At 41.7% G+C, this 23,862-nt stretch overlaps 1 protein-coding gene across 1 annotated transcript in view; it reads left to right on the top strand.

Moving 5' to 3' along the window:
* Positions 1–23,862, top strand: part of LOC126298427 (uncharacterized) — a 78,915-nt gene that overhangs the window by 43,019 nt on the left and 12,034 nt on the right. The window contains exon 4 of the mRNA XM_049989755.1: positions 15,746–15,868. Within this exon, the coding sequence (XP_049845712.1) occupies positions 15,746–15,868 (123 nt within the window). The remainder of the gene's footprint in view (positions 1–15,745; positions 15,869–23,862) is intronic.

Raw genomic sequence — 23,862 nt, forward strand, 5'->3', positions numbered from 1 at the left:
CAAGCGAATTGGAATGTACTTTCAACATGACGGTGGCCCTCCACATGTTGCCTTACGTGTGAGGGACCACCTCAAACGCACCTACCGTAATCTCTGGATTGGCCGTGGCGGTGCTATTAACTGGCTTCCAAGATCTTTAGATTTCTGTTTATGGGGTTGGATGAAATCAGAGGTGCACAGAGTGAAGGTAAATACACGAGATGAATTGCTTCGTCGCACCATGGACGTCGCAGAATTGATTAGGAATCAACCAGAGGCAATTGAATGAGCAACACAACATGTTATCGCTAGCGTGCAAAAGTGCATTGACATTCGTGGTGGGACATTCGAAGCTGTTCTGTGAACTGTACAACATCTGTGCGTTAAGTGTTAAAGCCGCTTGTAAAAGACGTGGTACGTCATTTTTTCATCTGAATGCATTTAACATGCATGTTGTAACGCCTTATGTACTAAATGCAAAGTAAATAAACATTATGCAAAAATGTGTAACATAACTGTACTTCTCTGTAACATTGTTTTCAAGAAAATCCGTTACGGTCCAGTTGTATTGCGTATACGTTCACGTTGTGCATATCTATTCTGCAGAATTAAAATTCCTTTCATACCTCCCTAACGAAGCATTTGCGGACCTATGTTCATGTAAGATTTTTTGTTCAGAATTACTTGTATCTCTACATCTACATCTACATCCATACTCCGCAAGCCACCTGACGGTGTGTGGCGGAGGGTACCCTGAGTACCTCTATCGGTTCTCCCTTCTATTCCAGTCTCGTATTGTACGTGGAAAGAAGGATTGTCGGTATGCTTCTGTGTGGGCTCTAATCTCTCTGATTTTATCCTCATGGTCTCTTCGCGAGATATACGTAGGAGGGAGCAATATAATGCTTGACTCTTCGGTGAAGGTATGTTCTCGAAACTTTAACAAAAGCCCGTACCGAGCTACTGAGCGTCTCTCCTGCAGAGTCTTCCACTGGAGTTTATCTATCATCTCCGTAACGCTTTCGCAATTACTAAATGATCCTGTAACGAAGGGCGCTGCTCTCCGTTGGGTCTTCTCTATCTCTTCTATCAACCCTACCTGGTGCGGATCCCACACTGCTGAGCAGTATTCAAGCATTGGGCGAACAAGCGTACTGTAACCTACTTCCTTTGTTGTCGGATTGCATTTCCTTAGGATTCTTCCAATGAATCTCAGTCTGGCATCTGCTTCACCGACGATCAACTTTATATGATCATTCCATTTTAAATCATTCCTAATGCGTACTCCCAGATAATTTATGGAATTAACTGCTTCCAGTTGCTGACCTGCTATTTTGTAGCTAAATGATAAGGGACCTATCTTTCTATGTATTCGCATCACATTACACTTGTCTACATTGAGATTCAATTGCCATTCCGTGCACCATGCGTCAATTCGCTGCAGATCCTCCTGCATTTCAGTACAATTTTCCATTGTTGCAACCTCTCGATACACCACAGCATCATCTGCAAAAAGCCTCAGTGAACTTCCGATGTCATCCACCAGGTCATTTATGTATATTGTGAATAGCAACGGTCCTATGACACTCCCCTGCGGCACACCTGAAATCACTCTTACTTCAGAAGACTTTTCTCCATTGAGAATGACGTGCTGCGTTCTGTTATCTAGGAACTCCTCAATCCAATCACACAATTGATCTGATAGTCCGTATGCTCTTACTTTGTTCATTAAACGACTGTGGTGAACTGTGTCAAACGCCTTGCGGAAGTCAAGAAACACGGCATCTACCTGTGAACCCGTGTCTAAGGCCCTCTGAGTCTCGTGGGCGAATAGCGCGAGCTGGGTTTCACACGACCGTCTTTTTCGAAACCCATGCGGATTCCTACAGAGTGGATTTCTAGTCTCCAGAAAAGACATTATACTCGAACATAATACGTGTTCCAAAATTCTACAACTGATCGACGTTAGAGATATAGGTCTATAGTTCTGGACATCTGTTCGATGTCCCTTCTTGAAAACGGGGATGACCTGTGCCCTTTTCCAATCCTTTGGAACGCTTCGCTCTTCTAGAGACCTACGGTACACCGCTGCGTAAAATATTGACCTTGCCTCCCCAAACACCCTGTATATTGAGAGGCTAGTGTCAAAACACCCAGACTCGTGAACAGGGGCCGAGAAGATGTTCGTGAACTTAAGACCACGTACTGAGCGAACCGCCCGTTTCTGAGCCAAAAATTGTCTTTTAGAAGTTTCCCCAAAAAATAAATCCCCTACAACAGAATCGAATGAAAATAAGTCAAGTGGACTAATTTTCTTCTTGAACGATCACTGATTTCAGATACCGTTCAAATAGTAAAAATGGCAGCATTAAGTCTTTGAACAAGATCCTGATCGTGGGCATTCAACGAGAGTTTACTATCTGAACACCTAGAAATTTGAACTGTTCAGTTTAACTAATCATATGCCCATTCTGTGAAATGAAAACGTCCGGCTTTGTTGAATTGTGTGTAAAAACTGAGTCTTACTGTGATTTAGCCTTAGTTTATTTTCTAAAATCAATGAACGTAGGTTATGCACTGCACTATTTGAAACCGAGCCAATGTAGCACACAACATACCCGTAATACTAGAGGGCATATCACTTTTATAAATAAGGAACAGGAGTTGACCCAACACTGATAGCTGGGGCACCCTCCACTTGACCGTACCCCAGTCAGACCCCACATCACAGCCGTTCTCAACACTGCGAATGATGACCTTTTGTTGTCTGTTGCTAAAGTAAGTGGTGAACCAATTGTGAGCTACTCCCCATATTCCGTAATGGTACAACTTCTGAAGCAATATTTTGTGATCAACGCAATCAAACGCCTTAGTTAAATAACAAAGTATGCCTAACATTGGAAGCCTTTCGTTTAACCCATCCAGTACTTCACAGAGAAAAGAGAATATAGTAATTTCAGTTCTTAAACGACTTCTAAAGCCGAACTTTACATTTGATAGCAAATCGTGTGATATAAAATGATCAGTTATCCTTACATACATAGCCATTTCAGTAACTTTACCAAACACTGATGGCATAAAAATAGGTCTGAAACTGTCTACATTACCCCTTTCTCCCTTTTTATAAAGCGGCTTTACTACTGTGTATTTTAATCGTCCAGGAAAGTGATCATTTCTAAAGGAAAAATTACAAATATGGCTAACTACAGGGCTAACATGTGCACCACAGTACTTTCATATTCTACTAGGCACTTCATCATGTCAGTGAGAGTCCTTAGTCTTCAGTGATTTAATTATTAACTCAATCTCCCCCTTGTCTGTATCACAGAGAAGTATTTCAGACATCAATCTTGGAAAGGAATTTGCCAAGACAGTTCCATGTAGAAACTAAATTTTCATTTAATTCACCAGCAGTGCTCAGAAAATGATTGTTAAATACTGTACATATATCTGATTTATCAGTAGAAGAAATATTTTTACTACGAAATGACTTTATACCGTCGACCCTGTGCTGCTGACCAGACCCTTCCTTCACAACTGACCATATAGTTTTAATTTTATCCTGTAAATTAGCTATTCTATTTGCATACCACATACTCTTTGCCTTCATAATAACATTTTTATGTACCTTACAGTAATGTTTGTAATAGGCTACTGCAGCTTGATTGTGACTTCTTCTAACATTTTGATACCATTCTCGCATTGTTCTACATGACATCTTTATCCCACTAGTCAGCCATCCAGGCTGCCTCTCACTGCTAGTACCCCGTTTAGAACGTTTCAATTGAAAGCAACTCTCAACGAGCATGAGAAATGCGTGACGGGAAGCATTATATTTATCACCTATGGTGTTAGCACTATAAAAATCCTACCACTCTTGTTCCTTGACAAGGTTTAAAGATCTCTCTATTAGTGTTGAATTAACTTTCCTACATGTTTGTAATTATATGTGACATTTGTTTTAGTACAAAAGCCTTTTAGTATTAAAATTTGTGCATCATGGTCTGAAAGACCATTCACCCTTTCACTAACAGAATGCCCATCGAGTAATGAAGAATGAATGTTGTCTATGGCTGTGCTCTGTTCCCCTGCACCCTAGTTGGTAAAAACACAGTCTGCATCAGATCATATGAATTTAGGAGATCTACCAATATCCTTTTCCTTGCACCATAATAAACAAAATTTATATTGAAGTAAAGAAAATTGCTCTGAGCACTATGGGACTTAACATCTGAGGTCATCAGTCCCCTAGAACTTAGAACTACTTAAACCTAACTAACCTGACATCACACACACCCCTGCCCGAGGCAGGATTCGAACCTACGACCGTAGCGGTCGCGTGGTTCCAGACTGAAGCGCCTCGAACGGCTCGGTCACCAAATGCCGGTCATTTGTAAATGGTAGCAAATAAAATAACATAAATAAAAATTACTACCCTCTCTGGTTTGGGCTATTGAGGATGAATGGGTTGTCATTTGTCCACAGACATTCACATACCTCACTGAAAGAGTCCGCAGCAGACTTCAAGCTGTCATAAATGCGAAGGGTAGATATATCCTATATTAATGTCCTCTAACATGTGTTTGCGTACTTTTAATAAGTCGGTGTATATGCGTGATCATAGTTGTTATCCTCACTGCTGTGAAGTGGGTCACAATGCTCTAAGTGTACTGTTACAAAAAATACCAATCCCTTGTTCTTGAAACACTGAAGGAAGCACATAACTGTCTAAAATATTTCCACAACCACCGTCTGTAACACTGCTGTCGTCCAAAATCAATGTCTCGAACAAAGTTCAAGAGTAAAAGGCACCAGAGCATCACGCCACCTTCAGAGAACGTCACTGTCGCTATAATACAGTCCCCACATTGTCGTTTTGTAGGTATTTCCCAGGTTCACACACATACATCGGAGTGTCACGTGTTTTGCCATAACTCGTCACACCATAAAAATTACTTTCACAGGTCAGCAGACTAATGACAGCGTTGTTAACACTATTTAAAACGACGTGGTGCATGTGCTCTTCTCGAAAACCTCGTACCACTAAAAGCGAGTCTTGTTGGCGTTAAATACTCTGAAGCACCAAAGAAATTGGTATAGGCACGCGTATTCAAACACAGGCAGAATACAACGCTGCGGTCGGCGACGTCTATATAAGACAAGTGTCTGGCGCAGTTACTAGATCGGTTACTGCTGCTACAATGGCAGGTTATCAAGATTAAGTGGCTTTGAACGATGGGTTATAGTCGGCGCACAAGTGATGGAACTCAGCATCTCCGAGGTAGCGATGAAGTGGGGATTTTCCCGTACGACCATTTCACGAATGTACCGTGAATATCAGGAACCCGGTAAAACATCAAATCACCGACATCGCTGTGGCCGGAAAAGATCCTGCAACAGCGGGATAAACGACGACTGAAGAGAATTTTTCAACGTGACGGAAGCGCAACCCTTCCCCAAGTTACTGCAGTTTTCAATCTTGGGCCATCAGCAAGTGTCAGCTGGGGAACCATTCAACGACACATCATCAATATGGCCTTTCATAGGCGTAGGCTCACTCGTGTACCCTCGATGACTACCCAACACAAAGCTTTACGCCTCGTCTGGGCCGTCAACACTGAGACTGTACTGTTGATGATTGGAAGCATGTTGCGTGGTCGGACTAGTCTCGTTTCAAATTGTATCGAGAGGATGGACGAGTACGGGTATGGAGACAACCTCGTGAGTCCATGGACCCTGCATGTCAGCAGGGGACTGTTCAAGATGGTGGAGGCTCTGTAATGGTATGTGGCGTGTGCAGTTGGAGTGATATGGGACCCCTGTTACGTCTACATACTACTGACAGGTGACAGGTACCTAAGCATCCTGTCTGATCACCTGCATCCTTTCATGACCATTGTACTCGTCATTCTGGGGCAATCCCAGAAGGAATTGCTACAGAGTGGCTCCAGGAAAACTCTTCTGAGTTTAAGCACTTCCGATGGCCACCAAGCTCCCCAGGCATGAACATTATTGAGTATATGTGGGATGACTTGCAACGTGCTATTCGGTAGAGATCTTTACCCCCTCGCACTCTTACGGATTTATGGAAAGCACTGCAGGATTCATGGTGTCATTTCCCTGCAGCACTACTTCAGACATTAGTCGAATTCATACCACGTCGTGCTGCGGACTTCTGCGTCCTCAAGGGGGCCCTACATGATATTAGGCAGATGTTGCAGTTTCTTTAGTGTAGATCTGACTCTGTCCTCCGTAACGGAGCTATAACGGAAGTCCTCTAAGGCAGCTGACAACGACATTAGACGACTGGGTCGTTCAGTACGCTTTAGAATCATGCGTTCCCTGTTAGTTATGTCTATAAGTGCTATGACTGGATTCGTTGATTCGGTGACATGGCCATTTTCCACGAGAACATCCCCAACACGAGATTTGGGTACGTGTAACTTCTGGCAAGTGTTCAACACTTCTTGCATATGTTATCGCATTGCCTCCTAGTTTGTAAGATAGGGATGTGAGACAAATTCACGTTGGTCTGGTATACCAGCCAGCCTGAGTATGGTTTTTAGGTAGTCTTCGGCCACTGTTTCACCAAATCTTGGGCTGGTCCCTAATCTTTGCGTCCCAAAATGCGATATACAGATACAGACACTGAACAACCCTTACACGCTTCAGATGGCCCACACGGCATCCCTCCCTTAGGTTAAGTGACAGCTGTGACGACCAGAAAGGTATCCAGCTAAAAAGTTAACGAGAAATATCACATATGACGTGATAAGCGCTAGGAAAGAGAGAGTACCTCCGTCAAGTCTGCTACAATCATTCACTTTTACACTAGCCGGCTCTTACAATCATTCTTCTTTCTGCTAGTCGGCAAACGTTATCGATACGAGAGACGCCGCCCGCGGTGGTCTCGCGGTTCTAGGCGCGCAGTCCGGAACCGTGCGACTGCTACGGTCGCAGGTTCGAATCCTGCCTCGGGCATGGATGTGTGTGATGTCCTTAGGTTAGTTAGGTTTAAGTAGTTCTAAATTCTAGGGGACTGATGACCACAGCAGTTGAGTCCCATAGTGCTCAGAGCCATTTGAACCATTTTTTGATACGAGAGACATAGACCGCGTTAAGACATAGATACATGTTAACAGCGTCGAAACTCAAGAGTGTTGTGGCAGATACATTCTCTCGGCGAAGCCAGAGCCGTGCCTGTATAACGGAAATCGATCTCCGTCTGATAGTCCACTTCATGAGCCTGCTCCTTACGAAAGTTCTAGAAGTCTTTGGATCACCTTTGCTTAGGATTTGGAATAGTTACACCAAGCACACAACGGATTTCGCTCATCACCTGGGGTATGATAAGATTCACAACTTACGTACTGCTGTCGCGTTTCGTCCAGGATCTTTACCTGTTCATAATTTTGTATCATTCAACACTTACTTTCGATATGAACTGCAGTCCTGTGTCCCCATAGCGATAGTAAACATTCCCCGTTCGAGCTCACTTACTTTCATTCATTTACAAATTCTGATAGTAATCACGTTTATTATGTTGACACACCATCTCCTCTAATAAATCCCTAATGTACAGCTAACCAACGTAAAGAGAGCATTCATTGAGGAATCGAGAAATTATTGGCAACATCGCGTGCACAGCTATAATGTAAGGAATATACATACTGCAGAAATAGAAACACTTCCAGTCGGATGAAAAATTTGTACGATCTTGGTCATTAAAATAGTAAAACAAGACCGAATAATGAAATCTGACTTCTTGCCAGTTTAGTACGAAAAATAGGTGATTAAATTTTTGGTGATTTAGGGATGTAAAGGATGCGGAATTTAGTGGCCCTACTCTGTCTGGGCATCGAGTCGAACTGACAAAGAAAGTATTTGAGCTCAAAAATATATATTTTTGAGTACACCACAATCTCTTGGGGGATCATTTAAAGATGTCTTAGTGCACCGGTGATATTTGTTTATCAGCAAACCTCCGCAGCCGCCTGTTAGAGGCCCTGAGTACACCAACCCAGCGCTGTGGCGCAGTGGTTAGCACAATGGAGCCAGATTTTGGAGGACGACCATTCAAACCGGCGTACGGTCATCCTGATTTATGTTTTCCTTGATTTCCCTAAGTTTCTCCAGGTAAATTCCGGGATTGTTCCTTTGAAAGGGCACTGCCGATTTTCTTCCCCATCCTCCCCTAATCCGAGTTTGTGCTCCGTCTGTAATGATGTCGTCGTCGATGGAACGCCAAACGCTAATCTCCTCTTCCTCCTCATGGGTACTGCATCACGAATTCGACGTTTGCCTGCCTCTATGCCAGTCGCGACCACAAGAGACGGTGCATTGTGCAAGTGACGTTGAATTTTGGGAAGTTATTTGTGTAACGATACGTCAGATGGCTAATCAGCCCTGTAATATATTGCGGTTGGTTAAGATGAAGTTACGACGAATTCTTCGTCGTGAAGAGGTTATTGGTGTACAAGATGAATCATTCACAAGTTTTATGTTACCTATTATTGTAAAAATAGGTTAGAAACAGACACTGTTGTAACACTAACATGTAATTAAGATTCTAGTGACGATAATGACGAACACCTGTCTACAAGCGGTAGTGATACGGCAAGTTTGAGAAGAGGTTATGGAAGCAACGAAATTGAATTCTAATCTTTTCATGATAAGAAGTTTAAAGTCGAAAATATCATCAAGGTATTTGGTGATGGCAGAATAAGAAATACGTACGATTATTATCACGTCAGTGGTTTCGACATATATGAAAACTCCTGAAAAGGTACTGTAAACCTAAGTGTAAAATCGGTATTAAAAGAGTACTGGATTATGTGGTAAGGAAAGAGGAGGGAACATAGTTTTGAAATGAAATCGTACTCTGCAGTTCAGTATGATCAATCAGCGTGTAACAGCGAAGTTTTATGAAGCGCGAGCATGCGGTTGTTCCGTTCATTACTAGCATTTACAACACTGGACGCTGGACTTAGCCAGATATCTAGGGTGTGCAGAATTTACAGCATCACTGGGATTTATTACTAATTTTAAAAACGAATTTAAGATAACATTACGCCTTACAACTATGCTCCAAGCACGAAAAGATAAGGAGGACGACGTAGAGACGTTTGAAAGAGCTCTAACATTTGTTGCTGTAGTCAATGCGCTTATCACGACAGAAAACTGTGGTGTCACCGCCAGACACCACACTTGCTAAGTGGTAGCCTCTAAATCGGCCGCGGTCCGTTAGTATACGTGGGACCCACGTGTTGCCACTATCAGCGATTGCAGACCGAGAGCCGCCACACGGCAGGTCTAGTCTAGAGAGATTACCTAGCACTCGCCCCAGTTGTACAGCCGACTTTCAAATGGTTCAAATGGCTCTGAGCACTATGGGACTCAACTGCTGTGGTCATCAGTCCCCTAGAACTTAGAACGACTTAAACCTAACTAACCTAAGAACATCACACAGATCCATGCCCGAGGCAGGATTCGAACCTGCGACCGTAGCAGTCGCACGGTTCCGGACTGCGCGCCTAGAACCGCGAGACCACCGCGGCACAGCCGACTTTGCTAGCGATGGTTCACTGACTACTTACGCTCTCATTTTCAGAGACGACAGTTTAGCATAGCCTTCAGCTACGTCATTTGCTACGACCTAGCAAGGCGCCATATTCAGTTTTAAAAAATTGGTTCAAATTGCTCTGAGCACTATGGGACTTATCATGTTAGGTCATCAGTCCCCTAGAACTTAGAACTACTTAAACCTAACCAACCTAAGGACGTCACACAACACCGAGCCATCACGAGGCAGAGAAAATCCCTGACCCCGCCGGGAATCGAGCCCGGGAACCCGGGCGTAGGAAGCGAGAACGCTACCGCTCGACCACGAGATGCGGGCACAGTTACTATTGATATTGATATTGTGAATAATGTACCGTCAAGAGCGACGTTCATCATTAATGGATTAAAGTTAAGTATCAAACAAATTACATCCACTTTCTGAATTCTAATTCCTTGTCATGTTCCAGACCTCGCGTCGGTATAGTTCTTCCCTCCTCACGCCAGCCTGCGTGAGCTAAAACGCGTGTATTTCGACCTTATCTAGTAACACGGTGTTGGCTCTTCTGCCAACACAGCAAAAACATTCATATGTGTTCTGTGTGGAACAATGATCAGAGTCAATTCCACTGTGAATTTTCTTCCGAAAGAACGCTAGCCATGAAAGAGGGCAGAAGCGCTATACCGACGTTGCAACCAATTATCAGTGACACACACCGCTACACTATCGATGTTGCTACCAGTTTATCAATGCAGTGACGATTGGCAGACAGACTCTATATGTGATCCAAAGAACCAAATTGAAAGTTTGGAGCCGGTGTTTCAAGGGGAAAAGAACGATGCCTTCCAGACGTCTTCGTAGATGTAAGTGTGAGTGGCAAGATCAAGAAAGAACATCAGAAGATGTTTTTTCTGTCAGTGTTGAATCCACATTTCCCGCCAGTCACTAGTACTTTGTGACTGCTCGTATGGACACAAGGATGAACAGGTACTACTGGAAGCCTCTGGAGGAAGACATGTACCTTTAAAAATCATTCCATCTAACACTAAAAAATATGCACAACAGCTGGACGCGCATTGCTTCAGGTGACGTAAAATGTATGCCAAGAGAATAACAGACTTTCTTAAACTACGTTCCAGGAATATACAGCCAAAATTGCATGACAGATCGTTTATTATAAAAACAGATTGTGTTATGTACAGTTACCTAAGGAAATACACTCCTGGAAATGGAAAAAAGAACACATTGACACCGGTGTGTCAGACCAACCATACTTGCTCCGGACACTGCGAGAGGGCTGTAAAGCAATGATCACACGCACGGCACAGCGGACACACCAGGAACCGCGGTGTTGGCCGTCGAATGGCGCTAGCTGCGCAGCATTTGTGCACCGCCGCCGTCAGTGTCAGCCAGTTTGCCGTGGCATACGGAGCTCCATCGCAGTCTTTAACACTGGTAGCATGCCGCAACAGCGTGGACGTGAACCGTATGTGCAGTTGACGGACTTTGAGCGAGGGCGTATAGTGGGTATGCGGGAGGCCGGGTGGACGTACTGCCGAATTGCTCAACACTTGGGGCGTGAAGTCTCCACAGTACATCGATGTTGTCGCCAGTGGTCGGCGGAAGGTGCACGTGCCCGTCGACCTGGAACCGGACCGCAGCGATGCACGGATGCACGCCAAGACCGTAGGATCCTACGCAGTGCCGTAGGGGACCGCACCGCCACTTCCCAGCAAATTAGGGACACTGTTGCTCCTGGGGTATCGGCGAGGACCATTCGCAACCGTCTCCATGAAGCTGGGCTACGGTCCCGCACACCGTTAGGCCGTCTTCCGCACACGCCCCAACATCGTGCAGCGCGCCTCCAGTGGTGTCGCGACAGGCGTGAATGGAGGGACGAATGGAGACGTGTCGTCTTCAGCGATGAGAGTCGCTTCTGCCTTGGTGCCAATGATGGTCGTATGCGTGTTTGGCGCCGTGCAGGTGAGCGCCACAATCAGGACTGCATACGACCGAGGCACACAGGGCCAACACCCGGCATCATGGTGTGGGGAGCGATCTCCTACACTGGCCGTATACCTCTGGTGATCGTCGAGGGGCACTGAATAGTGCACGGTACATCCAAACCGTCATCGAACCCATCGTTCTACCATTCCTAGACCGGCAAGGGAACTTGCTGTTCCAACAGGACAATGTACGTCCGCATGTATCCCGTGCCACCCAACGTGCTCTAGAAGGTGTAAGTCAACTACCCTGGCCAGCAAAATCTCCGGATCTGTCCCCCATTGAGCATGTTTGGGACTGGATGAAGCGTCGTCTCACGCGGTCTGCACCTCCAGCACGAACGCTGGTCCAACTGAGGCGCCAGGTGGAAATGGCATGGCAACCCGTTCCACAGGACTACATCCAGCATCTCTACGATCGTCTCCATGGGAGAATAGCAGCCTGCATTGCTGCGAAAGGTAGATATACACTGTACTAGTGCCGACATTGTGCATGCTCTGTTGCCTGTGTCTATGTGCCTGTGGTTCTGTCAGTGTGATCATGTGATGTATCTGACCCCAGGAATGTGTCAATAAAGTTTCCCCTTCCTGGGACAATGAATTCACGGTGTTCTTATTTCAATTTCCAGGAGTGTATGTAGGTTAATGGCTCGTAACATATGGCAGATTGCCGGCTACGATACGGGTGAACGTGTCACTGAAGTGTTCTTCAGCACTGATATAGAATGTGCCGATACGACACTGCTTTTGGCATTTTATTGAAAATCTTCACCTGCATTTACACTTAAGGTGTCTACATTGCGTATGGCTTCTACAGTGACATCTTCAATGATATCTCGAGCAAGCTTGCAGAATCTTGCAGGAAAACGATACTCACCAGCACATTGATGTTAACAGAATGTTAAACATTTGGGAGAGTAGGATTGTGGCTAGTGAGGGAGGGGTCTATAGAAAATAGAATTTCATCTAATAAGTGCCACAGAGAGGGTTAAAAGTTCCTGGCGCTCGTATGATTCGATCTTTTGCCTAGAGACTATTTGGAGGGTATCAGGGAATATTGAAGGGAAATGAGTTGTGTGGCATTATCCTGTTATTCAACCGTTTTATTTGATGTCATGTACACGTCAGCTTTCAAAAGGATTTTCTTTTCGTTTGAGTGTGTGTGTGTTTTTTTTATGTGACATTTTTCTTTCAAGTTTAGAACGTCTCTTTTATTGTCTTTTCAGAGTATTTTTATCTGTTCTTCTCTAGAGGTTGGTTCACGATTATGTTCTCTTTGGTGTTCTGCGTATGTGGAGTATTTTGTCCCATCATACCTGTCTCATATGTGTGCTAATATCAGACATCAAACGTTCCATCTATTTGTCCCACTTACTTGCGATCACGTTAGGTGTATTATAATTTCTACATACTTTACCTGCTTCCTTGTATAAGCCTACGTCTCTTCTCAGTCTTGGAATGATTTTGGATAGAGCTGTCTGTTACGTGTGCTACATTTATGCCTTGTCTTTCGAAAATGTTAGTGATTTTATGTGTAAGTTTGTGGTTGTATGCCATAGTACGCCATATCGCGTCTTTGTTTATATTTTACTTATTATTGTGTGTTGTTGTTATGGTACTGAGTGTGAGTGATAGTGACTGGTCCGTCGGCTGCAGTGACCGTGTGGTTCTGGGCTCTATAATCTGGAGCCGAGCGACCGCTACGGTCGCAGGTTCGAATCCTGCCTCGGGCATGGATGTGTGTGATGTCCTTAGGTTAGTTAGGTTTAATTAGTTCTACGTTCTAGGCGACTGATGACCTCAGAATTTAAGTCGCGTAGTGGTCAGAGCCATTTTTGTGACTGGTCACGCTGTGTTGTTGTTTGTGACTTAGTTTTTACTGTTGTTGTTTTTTCTGTTACACTACTGGCCATTAAAATTGCTACACCACGAATATGACGTGCTACAGAGGCGAAATTTAACTGACAGGGAGAAGATGATGAGACATGCAAATGATTAGCTTTTCAGAGCATTTACACAAGGTTGGCGGCGGTGGAGACACCTACAACGTGCTGACATGAAGTTTCCAACCGATTTCTCATACACAAACAGCAGTTGACCGGCGTTGCCTGGTGAAACGTTATTGTGATGCCTCGCGTAAGGAGGAGAAATGCGCACCATCACGTTTCCGACTTTGATAGAGGTCGGATTCTAGCCTATCGCGGTGGTCGAGATCCAATGACTGTTAGCAGAATATGGAATCGGTGGGTTCAGGAGGGTAATACGGAACGCCGTGCTGGATCTAAAAGGCCTCGTATCACTAGCAGTCGAGATGACAGGCATCTTATCCGCATGGCTGTCACGGATTGTGCAGCCACGTCTCCATCCCTGAGTCAACAGATGGGGACGTTTGCAAGACAACAACCATCTGCACGAACAGTTCGATGACGTTTGCAGGAGCATGGACTATCAGCTCGGAGACCACGGATGCGGTTACCCTTGACGGTGCATCACAGACAAGAGCGCCTGCGATAGTGTACTCAAAGATGAACCTGGGTGCATGAATGACAAAACGTCATTTTTTCGGATGAATCCAGATTCTGTTTACAGCATCATGATGGTCGCATCCGTGTTTGGCGACATCGCGGTGAACGCACATTGGAAGCGTGTATTCGTCATCGCCTTACTGGCGTATCACCCGGCGTGATGGTATGGGATGCCATTGGTTACACGTCTCGGTCACCTCTTGCTCGCATTGACGGCACTTTGAAGAGTGCACTTTACATTTCAGATGAGTTACTACCCGTGGTTCTACCCTTCATTCGATCCCAGCGAAACCCTACATTTCTGCAGGATAATGCACGACCGCATGTTGCAGGTCTTGTACTGGCTTTTATGGATACAGAAAATGTTCGACTGCTGCCGTGGCGAGCACATTCTCCAGATCTCTCACCAACTGAAACCGTCTCGTCAATGGTGGCCGAGCAACTGGCTCGTCACAATACGCCAGTCACTACTGTTGATGATCTGTGGTATCGTGTTCAAGTTGCATGGACAGCTGTACTTATACACGCCATCCAAACTCTTTTTGACTCAATGCGTAGGTGCATCAACGCCATAATTATGGCCAGAGGTGGTTGTTCTGGGTACTGATTTCTCAGGATCTATGCACCCAAATTGCGTGAAAATGTAATCACATGTCAGTTCTAGTATAATATATTATTCCACTGAATACCCGTTTTATCATATGCATTTCTTCTTGGTGTAGTAATTTTAATTTTAATGTAGTTTTGTTGCTTAGTTTTGCTGTTATGTTACTATTGCATCCATTGCCTGTAGAGGAATCCGGAAGTAAGAAAACAGATTGCAGCAAGAAAGCGGCGTCCTAATGAATGAAACAAATATTTATATATTTGCTTTTGATGGTGGCCTCGCACACAAATTTCTACATCTACATCTACATGACTACTCTGCAATTCACATTTAAGTGCTTGGCAGAGGGTTCATCGAACCACAATCACACGATCTCCCTACTATTCCACTCCCGAACAGCGCGCGGGAAAAACGAACACCTAAACCTTTCTCTTCGAGCTCTGATTTCTCTTATTTTATTTTGATGATCATTCCTACCTATGTAGGTTGGGCTCAACAAAATATTTTCACATTCGGAAGAAAAAGTTTGTGACTGAAATTTCGTAAAAAGGTCTCGCCGCGACGAGAAACGTCTTTGCTGTAATGACTTCCATCCCAACTCGTGTATCATATCTGCCACACTCTCTCCCCTATTACGTGATAATACAAAACGAGCTGCCCTTTTTTTGCACCCTTTCGATGTCCTCCGTCAATCCCACCTGGTAAGGGCCCCACACAGCGCAGCGATATTCTAACAGAGGACGAACGAGTGTAGTGTAAGCTGTCTCTTTAGTGGACTTGTTGCATCTTCTAAGTGTCCTGCCAATGAAACGCAACCTTTGTCTCGCCTTCACCACAATATTATCTATGTGGCCCTTGCAACTGAAGTTGTTCGTAATTATAACACCCAGGTACTTAGTTGAATTGACAGCCGTGAAAATTGTACTATTAATCGAGTAATCGAATTCCAACGGATTTGTCACGTATGTTACGTTTTAACGCAGAAATGTGTTCGAAGTCTTATACAACATTGATACTTGGTGCAGGATTTGACAGCTGCGGATGTTTGTACATACGGCACTACTATTTGCAGGCCTGGTGCTCGCTGGGAGTCGCAGAGGGAGCTGCAGGAGACGGACGGGGATGCAGAGGGTACGCGCACGGGCACCGGGGACCTGCTGCTCGACGCCGCCGACCTTACGCGCTTCCAACGCCCGTAAGCCGCTGCACTGCTCATCCACACAGACAGTTACTCAACACACTACACACAGGGACACGGGCAGATTTCTCACCTTGCCACCGAGATGATTTGACATTTAGGATTCTTTTTGTTCCTATTACCTTGAGACATTTGGAAGGTCTATTCTCAGTTTGAATATAATGAATTTCCTTGAGACAGAGAAGTTGTTGTCCATGCATCAGCACGGATTTAGAAAGCATCGCTCCTGCGAAACGCAACTCGCCCTTTTTTAACATGATATCTTACGAACCGTAGATGAAGGGTATCAGACGGATACCACATTCCTTGACTTCCGGAAAGCGTTTGACTCGGTGCCCCACTGCAGACTCCTAACTAAGGTACCAGCATATGGGATTGCTTCCCAAGTATGTGAGTGGCTCGAAGACTTCTTAAGTAATAGAATCCAGTACGTTGTCGTCGATGGTGAGTGTTCATCGGAGGTGAGGGTATCATCTGGAGGGCCCCAGGGAAGTGTGGTAGGTCCGCTGTTGTTTCGTATCTACATAAATGATCTTTTGGGTAGGGTGGATAGCAATGTGCGGCTGTTGGCTGATGATGCTGTGGTGTACGGGAAGGCGTCGTCATTGACTGACTGTAGGAGGATACAAGATGACTGGGAGAGGATTTGTGGTTGATGTAAGAAATGGCAACTAACTCTAAATATAGATAAATGTAAATTAATGCAGATGAATAGGAAAAAGAATCCCGTAGTGTTTGAATACTCCATTAGTAGTGCAGCGCTTGACACAGTCACGTCGATTAAATATTTGGGCGTAACATTGCAGAGAAAATATGAAGTGGGACAAGCATCTAATGGTAGTTGTGGGGAAGGCGGATAGTCGTCTTCGGTTCATGGGTAGAATTTTGAGAAGATGTGGTTCATCTGTAAAGGAGGCCGCTTATAAAACACTAATACGACCCATTCTATAGTACTGCTCGAGCGTTTGGGATCCCTAACAGGTTGGATTAAGGGAGGACATATAAGCAATTCAGAGGCAAACTGCTACATTTGTTACTGGTAGGTTTGATCATCACGCGAATGTTACGGAAATGCTTGAGGAACTTGGGTGGGAGTCTCTAGAGGAAAGGATGCGTTCTTTTCGTGAATCACTACTGAGGAAATTTAGAGAACCAGCATTTGGGGCTGACTGCACTACATTTTTACTGCCGCCAATTTAAATTTCGTGGAAAGACCACAAAGATAAGATAAGAGAGATTAGGGCTCATACAGTGGCATATAGGGAGTCGTTCTCCTTCGCTCTGTTTGGGAGTGGAACAGTGAGAGAAGATGCTAGTTGTGCTACGAGGTACCCTCCGCCACGCAACGTATGGTGGATTTTGGTGTATGTATGTAGATGTAGATGTAGACATGCAGCATCTACGTTTAAATCTACGTACATACTCCGAAAGCCACTGTAAGGTACGTGGCGGAGGGTACCCCGTACCTTTCCTAGTCCTATCGCAAAGAGAGCGAGGGATAAACGACTATCTATATGCCTCCATACGAGCCCTATTTTATCTTGACTTAGTGTTCCTTACGTGAAATGTACGTTGGCGGAAGCCGAATCGTTCTGCAGTCAGCTTCAAACGCCAGTTCTCTACATTTTCTCAATAGCGTTCCTCGAAAAGAATGTCTCCTTCCCTCCAAGGATTCTTATTTAAGTTCCCGAAGCATCTCCGTAACACTTGGGTATTTTCCGAGCCTACAGGTAACAAATCTAGCAGCCCGCTGCGGAACTACTTCGATCTCTTTCTTTAACCCGCCCTGGTGTGAATCTCAAATACTCGAGAAGTGCCGAAGATAAGCCACACTACTGCCCTGCATGCAGTTTCCTTTACAGATAAACGACATTTCCCCAATATTCTCCCAACAATCGATGTCTGTCATTCGCCGTCCCTACTGTTATCCTTACATGCTCGTTCCGTTTAGTAGTAAGGGAATACGTTGGCTGCTCTCCTGTTGTTTCCAATAGACCAACCTCTTTTCAACGAATTAACTAGTTTTTGATTTTGACTAGTTTAATCAACCGTTTTATACTTAACTCGGAACATAGGCTAATCGCGAAAGAACTCAAGGTGGGTGATACGTTTTACCTGAATATGTGTTGATTACACTATTTAATTTAACACTTCAGCGTAATCCTGTACTAGAAATTGGTTTTAGATACCCTGAAATTAATTGTAATGTATTCAAATTTTTCATAAATACCATACTGCCAGCAAATGAAACAACTTCTCCACTTAGTCTTTGATATATTCCATCTACTTTTTGTAAATCTTGTGGTAAAAATGTTAACAAATTAGTTATCAGCTGGGCGGCGCCCAAAGGTTGCTGTGATTTCATACACATCCACATTTGTTAAAAAAATATATAATACTCTGTTCACAAATAAGAAGTGGACAAACTTCTTAATTTGACATAAAGATTCAGTTCCTTCACATGAAATAACAGGAATTTTTTTTTGGCTGCAGTGGTATCGATACTTTTTTACCATCAAGGCTTGAATAGCATACATTTCATCTTGAGATAATTCTGAATTTGAACCATTATAATATGGATACATTATTGCTCCATCAACATCTATAAGACTAAACTAAATATGTGACCAATTTCATGAACCAAAACTTCAAATATATTTGTTTTATCTTTTGGTGTATTCCCATCAGTCTCCAAGTACCACCACTCTTCATCAGCCATATGTATTTCCAAAGTATCATTAATTATAATTGGGAAAAGCAAATAACCTAACACATGGACTTTTCCATGTAGCTCCTTTGTACAACAGCGACCATATATTTCGAACTTACATGCATATATTTCATCTGTAATTAAAATGTCAGGATAGCTAAAGATGACACTGGATGTCAATATACTTTTGCCATTAATGAAATGCTACCATTATTATTTGTAATAACTTATTAGATGCACCTTTATGATTCTATTCTAATTTCTCTCATTCCATTTGTACATAGTAGTCCTGTAGTCAGTATTTATATATTTTAGGCCATAACAAGGCTTATTCAAAGAATTTCAAGTTTCTTCAGTTAACTCAGCAGTTATTTCAAGACCATATGTTTCCTGAAATATAATTAATGTAACAATAAATTCATTTTAACTCCCTAAAGTAAGTTCTGTATCATCCTGCTTACCCAAGCAACCATAATCATTCAAATATCTCATTGTTTTATTTCTGTCATCCAGAATCACTATTTTTACAAACAACTATAGCAGAAGTTTCTTCATTTATATAGACTTAAAACTTTATAAGCTTACTCTAAACCTGTCTATTTTGGATGTACTGAAAGGAAACGAATAATCGAATATATTTATTAATGAACCTGATCTATATAAACATTTTTAATAATCATAAAAAACTAGTATAAATGTCTTTATTAAATGGAATCAGTCACCGACATGGCGCAGTGTAAAACCTGCTTCAACAGCTGCTTCATCCACAAGAAGCTTCCATGTAATAGTACGTGTGTTATAGTTACTGATGAACAAAGTAATCCATGGTTTCAAGCTAATGATGTTGCTGTAATTTTAGAATGTAAAAGATAGGTAAAGCTTTCAAACACATAGACGAAGATGACAAAACAATTTATGAAAATTTATGGCCTTTCAATTTGGAGGTTATAAATATAAAAATGAAATACATCATTTATCAATGAGGGAGACCTTTATTCTTTAATTTTAAAATCTTAAAAAGTAGAACATAAACTGTTTAAAAAAATTGGCTGCACATGGAGTTGTACCGTCTATTCGTAAAAATGGAGAACATAAAATCAAAGAGAAAAACACTTACCTGGAAAATTTAAACAAAATCTAAGATGGAAGTATACAAGGCTTCAGAGAAGTAATTCATGATGCGACAGAAATAATAAATAACAGAAACAGGTACATTGTTACCTCATGTTGTTTCTCAAACAATTGATGAGAATTTGAAGTAACTTTCATTCTTTTCAGATAATTTGACTATGGATATAATTATTATGTAATTAGTACACAAAGGAAAAATGTACAGAAAGAGTCATACATTATTTAACATAGAGATCCTGGTTTTAAAGGAATTTTAAGAATTAATTATGATCCTGCAGCAGCTGGGGCTGCACCCTAATTCTATAATTTTTTTTCAGGAAATGAGAGAATATTTACATATTATTTGCTATGACTAATGATGTATCTGATCTCTCTCAACAATTTTTTTGAATTATGTTCTCTTAATAACATTTCTACACACTAAACAAGAAACATGTTCTGTGAACCATTAATCAACACAGTTTTTATGGAAATTGACTACATTTAGTTTTATAAATCAATAATTTTAATCAATTAATCATATAGAATGAACAACTGCTTCAGCAGCCTCCTGGTTGCACCATTTGCTTTCTTCCGCTTGCTCCAGTATTTCATTAGGTTTTATTATTTTGTGCAGTTAGATTCCTGATCTTTGCGAATGTTTTAATTTTTTTTCCAAATTAACTTCATCTTAAAACTTTATAATAAAATCTTTGAACAAAATTTGTTTATGTGATATACCACCACAAATAAAGCTGTATCGAAATTCTCTTATAAAATAGTGAGACAATTCTTTATTCTAAGATGTAGTATCCTAATATAATTTATCTTGAAATTCTAGAATACATCTTTAGATAATTCTATCCCAAATGATATGCATTTCCAAATTAATTTGTCTTGAAACTCTTGCACAAATCTTAAGATAAATTGGGACTATGTGATGTATGAGCCCAACTTACTTTATCTTGAAATTCTCTAATAAAGTCTTCAGATAGTTGTTGATTACTTGATATACTAAATAAATCTATTTTGTCTTGATATTCTCTTATAAAATCTTCACCCTTTTTTTGATATTATGATATATGTGACTAATTCACTTTATCTTCAAATTTTCTACTAAAATCTTCAGATAATTTTTGATATCATGATATGTACAACCACAGAACTTATTTTGATGTTCTGTTATTCAATTTTTAAATATTTCACAACACCTTAGTATGTATTCCTAATTAAATTTAACATGAAATTATCTCCTAAAGTTATAAGGTAATTTATTAAATGGTGATATTATATACCTTCATGCTGCCTCATCCAATGGATTTTCCTTTTTAACATTATCACCAGATAGAACCCCACACATTTCATTTGTTAAATGCAATTCACTGCCAACAGCCTAATTTCTTACACATACGATGAATCATTGGAATAAGTTGTTGTTGTTTAGCTTTTTGTTCACTAATCTCATTATTGTTAATTCATATTTGATGCATTATTCTCATAGAGACGATCAATAAGTTAGTGTTTTCTCAGTACAAAATATCCTTTAATTCCTAATCGTTTTGCTCCAGCTTTTAATTCATTGACTTTAAGGGCTTGTAGGCTCTCCATTTAAAAGAATTATTTTTCATTAGAAAGATAAAAACTGACATTTTCTGGGTGCCTGCAATTATAAAGATTTTGTGCTTTACTCATGATGGAATTATGGGGCCTCGTGTGGCAGATGCAGGTTCCCTGAAAGTGAAACCTGGAAAACTAAACGAAATAAAAGAGTTTATGTTAAATTTCTTAAAGACAATAATTATTATAAAACTTTTTCATTAAATGGCTGCTATCACAAGTACATCAGGCACAGCCCTAGGGCTGCTATAGCTATGACAAATGTTTAATCAACTATGATGAATATATTTGACTATTTGAAGAAAAATCATTTGACAGTATCTGATGAACAAATATTTTTAGAATTATGCCTATCATTGACAGACAAGAAGGGAAATTAACTAAGCCAAATTTACTTTCTTCTGTGGGATTTATGAAGGACAGTCAGCAGTAAGAAAAATCTACCAATGATTTTTTAAACAGGAAAATAATGTTATAGAATTTATCTATAAAAATATAGTTACTTATGATATAAATAATTTCAAATGTAATCTTATGTTCTTGGATAACTCTAACGCTAAGGAAGTTAAAAAACATTATCTTAACCTAGAATAAACATTTCTCTCCTATGCTGCCTATAGAAAAGAATATAAAGCCATTCACTCTTAACAGCAAGCTAAAGAATTTGAAAAAAAATAAAGGAAGAACAAAAACTACTACAACAGTTAAAAGATAAATATAAAGAATGCCCACAACTAAAAAAAGATATGTTGTGCAGCAGAAATGAGAAAATAACAGATCTTTTTACATTGCCACATGTAAGCAGTATGCCAAGAGAGATTATTTCCATGTTGATGGTATAGTCTCAAAGACGACCTTTCAGGAAGATACTATAATTACGACACCAGAAGGCCTAAACACGATAAAATATTTTATGTTAGCTAATATGAATATACAGGTCATAAATTAGTAGAACATTTGCAGTTTAGAGAAAAGTAAAGAAACATAAAATATTCACTTTAACAGTCTGTCCTATTCTGTTGAGATATTATGTGAGCAATTCAATAATACCATTGATGAAATAAATGAGATGAGAAAAAATATTTGTGAAGAAATTTTGAAAGATTCTCCTATAGAATTTGATTAAATTTTAATCAAGGAACAAACAGAACATTTACCAGTTATACTTGATAATTTGAATAGAGAAGAGATTTACCCAATCGTTATTACTGTGTACAACACTATGGTGGATAAACTGAATGAGCTTAGACAACCTCTAGAAGAACTGATTGAATCTAAAGGATATAAAATTTATACAAGGCAAGTGATATGGTGGTTGGTTCGTTGGTCGGTTGGTTTAGCTGGGGATAAAGGGACCAAACTGCAGGGTCATCAGTCCCTTTTTCTACAATCAAACAGGTCTCAGGCCAAAAACAGCCCAAAATGGAGTCAGGGAAAGTTAAGAGGCATAAAACTAAATTGGAACCACTCTGAAAGAGGAAAAGAAAGATATTAACCAAAAGTGGAAAACCTACACTAAAAGGATAAAGTTGGGGAAGGTATTAAAATAATGTAGCAGATGACCTGTGCCAGCTATTCACACAAACACACTAAAATCAGCAGCAGAGAAGACCAGGCTATAGTAACACAGAGAGGGAAAGGACAAACAACAAGGCAAACAAATAGCAAAGAAAGAGTGAGAAAGAGTTAAAATGGAGGGAGGCTGGACGCCTGGGAGGGAAGGCCATACGCTCACCCTCACATAGTGTGATGAAAAAACCCTTTACCAATAATCGTAAAAGTGTATCAGCCATTGAGGTATGGTCTCTGAGCACTGTTGGCAGTGTGGCGGGAAGGTTGCAGGTCCACTGCAGTGTGGCTAAAAGTAAGCAGTCCAGTATGATGTGAACAGAAAAGTTGGAACCACAGCAACACTGAGGAGGGCCCCGCGATGGAAGAGGTGATCATAAGTCAGCCAAATATGGCCGATGTGGAGCTAGCAAAGGACAACTGAGTCCCTGGTGTGGCTCGCATGGATGACTGCAACACATTCTTCATCTCCTTGATAACATGTAGTTTATTTGCTTACTCATGATGTGCCATTCAGTATCCAAGGTCGCGAAAACTTTACAGGGCATAACCGATTGGAGATCAGTCTCTAGCGCGACGATCTCTAGAGCTGGCTTACCAGTATTTTGTTTGGCCAGTCTGTCACCTAGTTCATTGCCTGGGATCCTGACAGGTCTTGGGGTCCAACTGAGGGACTCTTGAATGTCCACTGTTTCTGAGGGCATAGAGAGACCTCTCGATAGTCATTACCAAAGGATGGTGAGAGAAGCACTGGTCGAGAGCTTCTAGGCTGATGCCAGCAGCGCTTTTCTTTGAGCTGATGAAGATGGTGAAGTCCAGTTAAGTGGGCATCGAAGACTAGTCACAAAAAGCAGTAAAACTCCACTACATTAAGAAGCTGACTGTTGAGTTAAGGTACCAGATTAGGGTGGACAGTACGATGGCGACAGAAGTGCATGGCGCAATTCTTGGCGGGTGAAAACTGAAAGCTCTGAGTGAGGGCTCG

The sequence above is a fragment of the Schistocerca gregaria genome, chromosome X (genome assembly GCF_023897955.1).
Source record: "Schistocerca gregaria isolate iqSchGreg1 chromosome X, iqSchGreg1.2, whole genome shotgun sequence".
In the NCBI taxonomy this organism is placed as follows: domain Eukaryota; kingdom Metazoa; phylum Arthropoda; class Insecta; order Orthoptera; family Acrididae; genus Schistocerca; species Schistocerca gregaria.